Source organism: Canis lupus, chromosome 3, assembly GCF_011100685.1.
Source record: "Canis lupus familiaris isolate Mischka breed German Shepherd chromosome 3, alternate assembly UU_Cfam_GSD_1.0, whole genome shotgun sequence".
In the NCBI taxonomy this organism is placed as follows: domain Eukaryota; kingdom Metazoa; phylum Chordata; class Mammalia; order Carnivora; family Canidae; genus Canis; species Canis lupus.
Genome location: NC_049224.1, coordinates 65,248,795 through 65,262,290, shown reverse-complemented (window position 1 = coordinate 65,262,290; position 13,496 = coordinate 65,248,795). Strand labels below are relative to the sequence as shown.

The following is a 13,496-nucleotide window of genomic DNA, read 5'->3' as shown; positions in this document are numbered from 1 at the left end:
TGTCCTTAGGCTCCGGGTCTCCAGGGAGGTTAGGAGCTGCCCAGAGCCCATCTCCTGGCCAGACCCAGCTGGTGGGATGAGGGGTTGGCCCCTATTCTGGTGCAGGTTTACAAGCTCTATAAAGGTACAGTGCTTACCACTGGCCCCCTTTCTCCATCCCCCCGATAAAAAGCACAAGATGGGGTCAGGCTGCCTCCAGAGTTGGGTGGGGACAGAGACATCAGGCAGCCTGGGAGGGAAATGTAAAGGCGAAAATAAAAGATTTATCAAGTTATGACTGATTGTGTCATAAAAAAAAAAAAAGTGGGCACCCCACGTCTATGCCTTTGTACTTACCTTCTACTTGGAATGCCCTCCTTCTTTGCCTGTCCAACAGAATACCCACCATACTTTTAAGACCCAGCAAAATAACACAACTTCTCTGGGGGAAGCAGGAACAATTTTGCAATATAGAATTAACACCAAACATCTTGTAAGACCTTATCCTTTAGAAATACTGAACAAACATGCGCTATGTACACAAAGTGCCCATATATATCTCACATAATCCTATTGAAACAATATAGTATTGGGAGGGGGGTATGTTTAAACATCCCCCAAAGGAAAGTCATTTAAAAAACTAAGACATTGCTATGGACTAAATGTTTGTGTCTCCCACAAAATTCCTACCTTGAAACCCAAATCCCTTATGTAATCGTATTTGGAGATGGGTCCTTTGGGAGGGAATTAGGTATGAGAGTGGAGGCCTGGTGTTGGGATGAATGCTACTGTAAAAATACAGTAGAGAGCTTGCTTCCTTTCTTCAGGCCATGTGTGGATACAATGAGAAGACAGCCCTCTGCAAATCAGAAAGCAAGCCCTTACCAGAAACATCTGCCAGAACCTTACCCCTGACTTCTCAGCCTCCAGATATAGCAGAAGTCAATGTTTGTTGTTTAAGCTACCCAGTGTATAGTATTGTGTTATACCAGCCCAAACAGATTAAGACAAACACAGGTACTACCACACTAAGTCACTAAAAGGTATTAAATCTATGTGCTGACATGGAAAAATGTACACAAAATAGAAATACATTAAAAAGCAGGGTTTCTTAACAGAGGCACTACTGACATTGTGGGCCAAGTGATTTTTTGCTATGGATGGCTGACCTGTTCATTAGAGGGTGTTTAGCAGCATCCTTGATCTCTACCCACTACATGTCATTTGCATCCTTTCCCTCTGCCAAACTGTGACGACCAAAAATGTTTCCATACATTGTCTATTGTCCTCTAGGGATAAACTGACTCCAGCTGAGAACATAGCTGGAGTACGATCTCACTTAAAAAAAAAAAAAAAAAAAAAACCATAAAGCCAGAGGGACCAAATTAGGCAAAAACTTTCACCTTTTACTTTATTCCCTTAAGCCATCCTCTATCAGATTATATTATAATTAGGAGTTGGCATGCCTCTGATACCTCAATTAGGGACTCTTCAAGAGAGAGAGCTCAAGGACTGACCTGTAAGAGTCATTACCAGGCAATACCTCGTCATTACAGAGTACCATGCATGGACAAGTTACTTAACCTTCCTGCTATTTATTTCCCCATATACAGAATCAAAATGATCACACTCCTTCCTTCCTCTCACAGTTTAATCAAGTCAGTATATGTAAGTATAAGGTACTTAGAACACTGCCCAGCACTGAGCACCTGATGTCTGTCAGGCACCCCAAGGCAGTTCACGTAACTTGTGTTTTATTCTAAGAATAAATAATTCCAATAACGCACTAAATCAATCACAAATCCCACGGCAAATTTAAACCAAGTATTTGGGGGGGTCCCTGGGTGGCTCAGCGGTTTAGTGCCTCCCTTTGGTCCAGGGCGTGATCCTGGAGTCCTGGGATCAAGTCCCACATCAGGTTCTCTTCATGGAGCCTGCTTCTCCCTCTGCCTGTGTCTCTACCTTTCTCTCTCTCTCTCTCTTTCTCTCTCTGTCTCTCATGAATAAATAAAATCTTTAAAAATAAATAAAATAAACCAAGTATTTGTAGTGTCTCATCAAAGACTATACCCTGAAGTTAGTGTATCAAAATTAAGTATAAATTATGTTGTCTGGTCTCCCCATGCAACTAGAAGGAGAGGGAGAGTAGAGAGTAGTGAGTCTCCACATGATGATGTGCAGTCAGTGTAGTCCAAGACTGCCAGGTCTTATTTAATGGTTTGCTAATATCAAGTAGCATAGGACAAAGCAAAAAGGAGGCACCTCAATCACCTGGTACCCCTGAGGAAATTAGCTGCTCAAATTAATTAATTTAAAAGAGTAACATTTAAGTCAACTCCTGAAACACTACTGAGTCATTATAAGAATTTCTCGCCCCAATATATTATAGTGTTTTGTGACTACAGGGAGGATAAACTTGAGTCCTCCCTCACCTGATAACTCAGGGCCAGGAGTATAGATGAGTAATTTTACTTACAATTCATGTAAATACAGATAAGATGAAGTATGGGGCTGGTTGGACTCACTCAGAAAAATTCTTGTAGCTTGTTTTCTTGAAATAGTCCCTGATATGAACTTTTCAAATACACTTTATTAAACACTTAAGGAAACAAACACAGTAGCTACAGGACAATCAACCTTACAAAATGAAACTTCGGACCATAAGTGCTCCCTAAGCTTATATTTCCTTTCAAGTTCTGTAAGGGAATCAAGAAATCATTTCTTCACATCAGGTTCCCTGCATGGAGCCTGCTTCTCCCTCTGCCTATGTCTCTGCCTCTCTGTGTGTGTGTCTCTCGTGAATAAATAAAATCTTAAAAAAAAAAAAAAAAAAAGGAAAAAGAAAAAATCATTTCTTACTTTGTGCTTAGGCCAGACTTTTGAAGGAGAAGGCTAGGTGCCACAGTCCCACAAAAGGCAAGACTATTTACACCTAAGAAGTACAAGCTCTGAAGGTAAGATAGTCTGCTCACACAGCTGCCTTGTCTCACACGCAAGAAACGTTTTCCAAGTGTCAATTATGACAGGAGGTACAACTTCAGGAGAGCCATCAGAGAGCAGCCTCCACCCAACTCCATCTCCCCTGGAGTGTTTAATTAAAATATTAGTTGAGACTTAAAACGGGGTGGAGTCTCCTTGTTCATATTCTCATCAGATGATTATTTTTTCACCTTTATTATTATTATTATTTTTAATTTATGAGAGACCGAGAGAGAGAGAGAGGCAGAGACACAGGCAGAGGAAGAAGCAGGCTCCATGCAGGGAGCCCGATGTGGGACTCGATCCTGGATCTCCAGGATCAGGCCCCGGGCTGAAGGCTGCACTAAACTGCAGAGCCACCCAGGCTGCCCCTCTTTGTTCATCTTTAGACAGCTCTGTCTAAAACAAAGTCTTCTGCCTGAACTGAAACTTGTCTATCATATATACCTTTCCTACTCTTCCTATCTCTCAATGAAACAAACAAAAGAATACCTAGGACCACAAGTAACAAGACTGCAAGATTAACTCCTCCTTCCACAGCCTTGCATGCATTTCCAAAAGTAGATGGCATACTGCTGACTCTTTTCTTCAGGACATAAAATTATATATAGCATTATGTAAAATTGACTCAATATGTGCCTTTCTGAATGATACGTCCCCACTCCCATTGTCTTTTCACACAGCAATGAAGAAAGGCATACACATTCAAACTCTGACTATTGCATAATTAATTTTTTAAAAAGGCAATTCAACTCAACAAAATTAGGTATCTAAAATTGCCAGTATCATGATTTCATGGGAGCTCAAAAGAAAATATTTAGTTAGTCCTATTTTACACTAATATAATCTTGAATTGAGGTTTCTAATGAAATCAAAACACCAAAAAATTTATTTGGTAAAGTCCTCAAAGTAGGTTTTATTGATACATTTCTTCAAATGATTGTGGAATTTTTAAAAATCCCTCCCAAATTTGACAATTTAGGGACAGTGGCAGGAACCAAGAGTATTTGAAGAAAGCAAATACAAATACATTGGTACTTTGCCAGCTCACTGAGCTAACACCAAGAAGCCAATTTATTCTATTTTCTTAAAGAACCTTATATGTGGGTATGTTTGAATTGGCCCTCTGTGAATTGTTCAAATAAAGGAAACATTATGGAAAAAAGACTGGTTTTCAAATGTGCAATCTCTGAAAATAAAACTTCAAAAATGTATGTTTGAAAAGATCTGCAAAGCTTGGTACAGTGTTTATATATAAAGAGAACCAATAATCCCCATTGACTTTAAAACTCAATCTAAAAAATACTTTAAATGGCATGGCATTAGTGACATTCTTTTCAAAGCATTCCATTTAAAAGAAAACTGATAAAACTGTTCTCACCCTCATGAAAAGATCTAATCCCTTTCTAAAACAAAAATATGATTTGCAAGAGAAACAACACTGTACAATTGACTGGTAAATTAAGATTTCTGAGACTGTAAGAAATGGGGCCAAAACAAGTCACACTCAAAAAGGGATGGTTAACACAAGAAATGTGCTATAAGTAAAGTGCATGAAAGGAAGCCTGCTCAGCTAAATGAAGTAGACAAAGTCAGGAGTCAAGGGTCATTCGCCAGAGCGGCAGCAGGCTCGAAAACCACACTGCAAATTCTGGCATCCGCTGGCGGTATCAGCATGAGGACCTGTATAAAAACAGAAAAGTGTGAAAGGAGGAAATTTCATAGAGATCACATGAAAGAGCTAAGACATTTGACTTTTTTTTACTAGCAATACATTTGTAACACAGAAGTAAAATGTCTCAATGAGTGTATAAAAATTAGACACAAAAATAGCCAACAGCAGCTCTACTGGTCCAAAAGCTAAATGAAAGAAAAGAAAGAAACGATTTTTTGGCAACAATCTTACAAAACAAAAACCTAAGACAAAAAGATAACTCACAGAAACAAGACTGCCAGGCTTACTTAACAGATTTCTTACACTCTGAACATCTTTACTAAAAATATACTTAAGACAAAATCAGCTCCCTCCATAGATCAGCTAAAGAATCCAGTATGGAGAGCAATTACAAAAACATTACAGTCAAAACTTGAAAAAATTATATAGACATAGAGTGAATATGTTTTCCATATTTTTATTTATAACATTTGCAGCTGAAATAAATGGCTAGGGTTAAGTGAAATTATCTTCTAGCATTAAGTATATAATGAATGATTAGCTAAATAAACAAACCTAAGACATAATAAAAATTGTGACTCAATAATAAAAGAAGAATGCAACTCTATGGAATAACTGACATTTTATCCCATTCACATTATGCTGCCCAGACACTAGATAAAAGATCCATTAGGGAACACAGCTGAGAATTAGGAAATATCAAAGAAGAGATATTGCACATAAGCAAATGTTAAGTTCTCTGAATGAATCACAGTTTTCATAAAGGCAGGCAAATGTGCAAAAGGATGTTTTAACCATACCAAAGCCTTTCAGTATGTATGCACCATGAACAAATTAAGAGCAGCTGATTCCTTTTCTACTCATCAATTAGAAACAAAATCCTTGCATTTGTGATATGTACGAATCATACAAAAAGTACATGAAGTATAATTTTATAGGCTATGTCAAATGGATTATAACTGAAAAATCAGAGTTTAACTCAGAAGCTATTTTAAATGAGCTTTGTTTTTTAAAGTAGCAGTCCACTGGAAAAGAAGGCATCTGTGTTAATACCATCCTAACGAAATGGCTATTTGCAATGAAATGCACAAAACACTTATTTCCCAGAACTGTTCCCTGTATTCCTGAAGTGGCACACACAAAATACTAAGGGCAGGCTTCTTAGGGTATATAATCATTGAAATATAATGTTCATGTATTTCAATAAAGAAATGATAATATATCTTTAAGTAAAAAAAGAAACTAATGAACTTTACGAGCATATGTAGGACTGCAATAGGTTAGGACTTCATTTAATTTCAAAAACGTATGTTTAATTTTAAAATAGATGTGATGCCTGGGATATGGGGAGCAGGTATGGGAGTGAGCAATGGAAGAAAACTGGCCATACTTTTTATAACTGCCAAACCAAATATTACATGAGGCTTCATTAAATTCTGTTTATATGTTTAAAATTTTCCATAACAAAAAGCTTAAAATTTCAAATATAAAGCCAAATTACTACAAGCCCATTTTTATTTAATCAAAATTAAAATCTATTTTTAAAATGAAAATTTGAATGTGTCAAATATTTAAAATTCACAAAGTAGTATTTGTCATTAGGTTTCCTTAAAATAAGACTCAAGGTTAGTCATCTTAACCAAAATCAAAGTAGAATGTCCTAGTACATATCATATTTATTAGAAATGTCCTCATAAGGAACCCTGTAGTTTGAAACTACTCCCCCACTGTCAACCTTTGGACCAGGTTTTCCTTTCTAAGCATATTTTCAGCTTTTTCCCTACACACTACTCAACCCTTCATGCCAACTCTTCTTAGCTTGCCTTTCTGCAATGCTTAAACTGGTTCCTGCTCTGACAATCACCTAGTGTCCTTCTTTAAGACCAAATACCCTGCCTGACACTCAGTCCCTGGATGAAATGAACTGGTGGATTTGGCAAAAATATATTTCTCAGTATGGAATTCTACTCCAAATTTTTAAAAAGGGAGAAGAGGAAAGAGACATGGAGATTTTTAGACAATTTTCTAACTAAAACTCCCTAAAATACTTTAAAATTTCTATATTCCTATTTTTTAAAAGGACAGAGAGATAAGGAAGAAACCTTTACACTGAATTCAACTATGACCTGGGAAAAATCCTAAGTGATGGCTGAAAGCAATTCAAGTGAAGTATGCTACTAGTTTTAAGGCAGGAAATACAAGGGAGCCTCAAAGGAGCCAACAGGACCAAGGAAGCTATTCTAGAGATTCCTATCTTTCCAAATATTCACACAGCTAGTCACCATCCTCCCCAAAAGAGAGGCTCAGCAACCTCAGAGCCACCCTGGCCACTTCATCACTCTTTGGTCTCAAAGTCTAAAGGATGGTAATAGGGGTAACAGGAGAACAAAAATGTAGGAATAAAATCAGGTGTCCCATATTAGGTTGAAAGTAACCCAATCCCGCTCATCTATCAACATCTTATTAATATCACAAAACAAATTCCTCACTCAATGATATAAAATATGACCCCTCCTTCAGATATGCACAAGAATATCTGAGTTTTTAAGTATAGAGTGAAGAGAGGGAATTAATACATCAGTGTTTTCAAATCTGACAGTAGGATCTATCTAGAGAAGTCTATGAGGATTTAAACAGTAACTATCTCAAAACTACAATTCCACCTGAAGGTCGATTACAGACCAGGTGCGTCTGATCCTAAGAGAAACACTGAGGAAGATTTTACTCTATTAAAGGACTGGGGCAAAGCAAAAGTGAAGACAACCACTGTTTTTAATGTAGGTTAGTCTCATATTGTAGAGAACAGCAATTTCCAAAGCACAAAAATTGTAAGCAATGTTAACAGTGAGACTTCGGTGTCACAGAAGGACTGCCGAGAACAGGGAGTAAGTGGACAACAGAAAGGGAGGAGGCATTGGACAGGAACAGGGCTACACTCTCTCATAGGTTATCTGCCCAGGATCTCCAGCACACAGCTGTGCTTCCAGACACTGACAACTCAAAAGGCCACATTCCCTTTCAATATCTGACTCATCACCTGCAAATGTCTACCTCAGAGAATAGAAAATTCAAGTGGTTGTAATACTTGAGGGCTAAATTATATTAAAGAATAAGAAAGAAAATAGGAAAATAAAATTAGCATAATCATTAAATGTTTAAAGGCACGGTAAAAATAAATTTGTAAGAAAGCATTTTTTAAATATTACATAAAAAGAGCTATAATGTTAACTATAAGTTATTTTCCCAAATTTTTATTATTGATTTGTTTTTCCTGAATTTTAAGTATATTATTTATGCTGTATATCTGCACTTACCTTCACTTACCTTCAATTCCTCTTTAACTTAAATTAGAAACATAAGAGAGCAAATCATCTGAGACTGTGTCACCTCCAGAACTATGAACTAATCTATCTTAATTCATAAATTATACAGACATTGAAATGCAAATCAGCACAAAAAGTTTATTTGCTATCATTGTTCAAGTGTTCTTCAGAGCTCCAAAACTGTGTGACTCCATTTAACACTTCTTAAATGACAAAGAAGTTTTCAATCTTATTGCAAAGAAGCCTTTCCATGTTTAAATCTTAACTTTATCAATCAAATAACAAATTTAAATGTAATGAGGAATCATAAAGAATAAAACTGGCATTTTTTAATCAGTGCTTAGTACAGTATCTTGCTCACAGTAGATATTATTTGAATATCTGATACTAACTCCTCTAAAATCTCTGCTAGCGCTTAGGAAACAGGTCATTCTGCTTTACTTATCTATCATTCATTATTTACTTAATGAATATTGTTTGCCAGTATTTATTTCTTTTAGTTAGAAATCTAGGAGCTAAGTATACTAAGCTTTTTTTGACAAATATATTTTTAGTTATGTATGACTCAAATATTTAAAATATAGTTTGTCCCTAAATATGCTCCCTATTATTCTAAGACTATGTATAAAACATTTTAACTACTTTCAGAAAAAAATAAAAATAATAAGAAGAAGGGGGCCCCTTAAGCAGTCATTAAGTATTTATTATACAAATGGAGCTGTAGTAAAAGATACTGGGATCAATTGAGTCATCTTGAAAACTGGATACAATGCCACTTTATTCTAATACTTCTTAGGTTGTCCATATGTCCTTTTAAGGAAAAAACTCTATCAGAGTATTGCTTTAAGAGCAAATAGCTGGAACTCTAGAACACAAGTTAATAAGACAAGTCGCCTAAACTTTAAAGGATTTCCATTTCCCCAAAATCATGTTTTAAAAAGCTGTAAAAAGGAGACTTAATATTGAGTTATACAAGCACTGTCAATTTTCTTTCAAATCTTTCAAAGTCAGATATCTTCATTAAAATCCATTTTTTGAAAAGTACCACTCATTTATCAAAAAAAATGGCATTCAACAAAAGGAATGTAGCAGCTCCTTTGGAACACTTTAATATTTATATATTCAAAACCAGTTAAGATGAAATGAATTCTAATATCCTAACAAAATGCAAAAGGTTTTAAGTATTTAACTTATCCCATCACCTAAATTATTTCAAGAAGTTTTCAAAATTACACAAGCAAAACAAGTAGATCATAAAAATGAACTGAAATCCAATCTCTCCCATCCTGTAACATCTACATACCCAAAAGAGAATCTAATAAATTTGGTCACGACATTTATTCCCACAAGCATAACCTATGCTGAAATCAATTATAGATCATTCATATGCAACATACAAATAAGAGGTTTTTCTTATAAAAATAACTGCTTACCAGTTACTTTTCATAATATGTCCTATAAGCCTTAAGAAGTAGAATACTGTCCTACAATGACATGACTGTACATTACAAAAAAAAAAAAAAAACTCCCACCCAAATGCACTGTATCTACAAAAGCAGCAAATGGCTCATGGAAGCAAAGTTTATTTTTGTACGCTTAGCAGGTTGCAAATAAAATTATGCTCATCTTCATCATTCCTGGATCATAATACACTGAAAGCCAGAGAGAGTAAAGAGATGCTCCTATTTAGTGTGCTACTTCCAGAACAAGGGAGGTCATCTCCTGCATCACCTATGTGATGACAGAAATAAAAGGGCTGCAATCTCCTGTCACTTTATATGTATTTAAGGAAAACCTAATCTCCAGAAATAGGAATTTGCTAACTTCTCTGCCTACAAATGTGTCATTAAAGAGACCATTCCTCTAGTCTTCCTGATTCCTGTCAATTGTTTTCCCTGAGAGAAACTCAGGTGATCTTGTCATCTTAAGATGACTCAGGCTTTCAAAGAAAACAGTATATGGTGTAAAAAGACAGATACATAAGAGAATCTGAACGATGTAAATGTTTTTCCAGTTATAATACAGGGGGTTGATTTGCTTACTAATAACTGAGGAGCAGCTTTTTATGTTTCTAGAAACTTCAGTTTCTATCACTATCAAAATCCCAAAAGGGCACTGTATATACCTTGAAAAACCATGCAGCATGCCCACTACCGGGTAGGGGTAAGTTTAAGAAATAAAACAATCAAAAAATATTTACCTGATGATTGTTATAACATGTTCAGGAATCAATCTCCAAAATACTGTAGGAATTTTAGTCCTGTCTAAAGCATCTCAGCTTCTTCCTCAATACGCGCCCCCCCAACACACACACACATCCCACCTCAATCTTCCATGAGATTGATTTGAAACCACACCCAGGATCCCCAACAAGTTCGCATTACCAAAGTCTTCTCTTCTCAATTACATTTTTTCAAAGTTGTGCTACAAAAAAACTGAGTCACCATATCCCTAAGAAACTGGTATATCTAGAACAACAATACCTCTAAATTGCTGAGTGCTGTATCTCTCTCAAATAATTTCCCAAAATTCTATAAAAATTTAGTATTTCTACAACTTGCCATTTTAGGATTTATTATGATATATCCCAAAAATCTGGCAGAATATATATTTGAAATACCTATCTGCAAGAAAAACTTACCTTCATAGAAGCTAATTAATGAAAACATGTGATTTTTAAATTTTATCAAGTGTAAAGAAATACCTCTGAAAGCAAAACGATTTGGTAATCAGAAATCTAGAAAATTAAACAGAAACCCTAAGAATCATCAGAACTGCCAAAAATTTTTGAATCCATTCCTTCAAAATTATCTCATTAAGAGACATTACCGTTAATGTTGTCACAGTAGTAAAAGTATTCATCATTTAGAGAAGGACATGCCGAAACCAAATCCTGCAGGCCTGCACCAGTTACAGTAAGACAACCGGAGAGATTAAGGTGCTCCAAATAAGGCAGCCCTCCTCCCAGAGTCAAAACCCTGTAAGAAAAGCAATCCAACAATGAGAATGTATTAATCTATGAAAATTTATGTTTTCCTATGGCCTACTGGACCACTATTCATAAATCTTTCAATTTGGTAATGAGGAAATTCAAGAATTTCTATAAAACATGGTCAGCTAACCTCATCCTAAGGCAGCAATACAATTAACTAAGGAAAACTTCCTGTATTTTTCCTAATGACATTCCATAAACAATGAAATTTCTCTTCATAAGAACATTACAGCAACTCAACTCTTAGAAGTTCTGAATCTTTTGGAACTGTAATCTTCATTTTCCTACAGGTTGTCTAAGTGAAAATCATCAAGAAAATTCCTGACGAGTTTTGGCAGTTCCTCAGAGTTAGAGAGTTAGCATATGACCCAAAACTTCCTCTCCGGGTATACACCCAAGAGAACTGAGACATATGTTCACATGATAACTTGCAAACAAATGTTTATAGGAACAGCATTCATAATAGCCAAAAAAGTGGAAACAATTCAAATTTCAATTGATTAAAATGAATGGATAAACATTATATAGCCATAAAGTTACTGATACATGTTTCCACATGGAGGAACTTGAAAGCATTTTCACTAAGTGAAAAAGGCCAGACACAAAAGGCTATATATTGCATGACTCTATTTATATGAAATATCCAAAACAGAATAGGTATAGAGACAGAAAGACTGGCAGTTGCCAGGGCCTGGGGCAAAGAGGAATGAGGACTAACCGCTAAAGAGCAGAGGGTTTCCTTATGGTATGATGAAAATGTTTCTGAATTAGTGGATGATGCCAGCCAACCTTGTAAATCTACTAAAACCACTGATCTGTATAGTTCAAAAGGATGAATTTAATGGTAGTGAATTACACGTTGGTAAAAATGAAAACCTAATGGCATATCCTAGAAGAATAAAAACATTAATATAAATAGATTATAATGAGAAGTTAGCTAAAATGAGAAAGGCAGAGCTGAAAATGTCAACAATAAAATTGGGAATATCAGCTTTCTGTACAATATTTAAAGCAATAATACTACAGCAAAAATGTGAAAACTGGAACAGCCTATCTTAAGAGGGATGCCAAGAGACTAACAATACAATAAATTTTGTTTAAAAATTTAACATGATTGGGATCCCTGGGTGGCGCAGCGGTTTGGCGCCTGCCTTTGGCCCAGGGCGCAATCCTGGAGACTAGGGATTGAATCCCACGTCGGGCTCCCGGTGCATGGAGCCTGCTTCTCCCTCTGCCTGTGTTTCTGCCTCTCTCTGTGTGACTATTGTAAATAAATAAAAATTAAAAAATAAAAATTAAAAAAAATAAAAAATAAAAATAAAAATTTAACATGATTGTGCAGGTACACAAAAATTAGGAAGTAGGGACGCCTGGGTAGCTCAGCAGTTGGGCCTCTGCCTTCAGCTCAGGGCATGATCCTGGGGTCGCGGGATCGAGTTCCACATTGGCTCCCTGTATGGAGCCTGCTTTTCCTCCCTCTGTCTGTGTCTCTCACGAATAAATAAATAAAATCTTGGAAAAAAAAAAAGGAAAATTAGGAAGTAAAGTTAATAAGTAAAAATATATAAATTATTGAGATATTTTAAAACTATGGAAATATTTATATATTCAGTGAAGGACTGTTGACTAGCAAAGACTAGGAGGGAAGATTTTAAAGTTTTATAACTGCATGCTTAAAAAATGAAATTTATCTACTGAAAACAACTTACCAGGGCACCTGAGTGGCTCTGTTGGTTGAGTGTCTGACTCTTGATTTCAACTAAGGTCATGATCTCAGGGTTGTGGGATCAAGCCCATGTCAGCCTCCGCACTCAGTAGGAAGTCTGCTTGGGATTCTCTATCTCCCTCGCCCTCTGCCCCTCCCCAACTCTCACATGTACACACTCACTCTAATAAATAAATAAGTCTTAAAAAAAATAAACACAACTTATCAAAACTCCAAGCCCCAAGAGATTTAAATTCATACTCCCCTTACATTTTGACTGAAAAAAAAATTAATTTAAATTGATTTTTCTTTTAAATCGTAAGTTTCCTTGATCCATGCCTTCAAATTTCAAATTAACACCAGTAACAGTTCAGAACTTCAGTGGCTTGACTGGGCCACAGCAGCTAAAGACAGTGGTCTTGAAAGGAAGACAATACAATGTTTAAAGTTAATTCTTTTTTTTCTATGAAGTTGAATAGCTCATAATAAGAAATAAAACAGCTTTCAAAAAGAAGCCTGGGGACACCTGGGTGGCTCAATCAGTGAAACCTTCCACTCTTGATCTCAGCTCAGGTCTTGATCTTAGGGTTGTGAGTTCAAGTCCCATGCTGGGCTCCATACCTTGGGCATGGAGCCTACTTAAAAAAAAAAAAAAAAAAAAGTGGTTTCAGGGCATCTGGGTGGCTCAGTTGGTTGACTGTACTCTTGGTTTCAGCTCAGATTATGATCTCAGGATCTTCTCTCTCTTTCCCTCTTCCTACCCCTCCCCCTGCTCACAAGCATCAACTCACTAACTCTAAATAAATAAATACATACATCCATATAATCTTTTTTTAAAAAAAT

At 36.1% G+C, this 13,496-nt stretch overlaps 1 protein-coding gene across 4 annotated transcripts in view; it reads right to left on the bottom strand.

The window, feature by feature from the left end:
- Window positions 1–3,845: 3,845 nt before the first annotated feature.
- FBXL5 (F-box and leucine rich repeat protein 5) overlaps window positions 3,846–13,496 on the bottom strand; it is a 43,473-nt gene continuing 33,822 nt past the window's right edge. For all 4 annotated transcript variants that reach the window (XM_038533343.1, XM_038533342.1, XM_038533340.1 and 1 more), the window contains 2 exons: window positions 10,786–10,934; window positions 3,846–4,641 (listed from right to left, as the gene is read on the bottom strand). In XM_038533343.1, coding sequence (XP_038389271.1) covers window positions 4,565–4,641; window positions 10,786–10,934 — 226 coding nt within the window. In that variant the 3' untranslated portion in view covers window positions 3,846–4,564. The remainder of the gene's footprint in view (window positions 4,642–10,785; window positions 10,935–13,496) is intronic.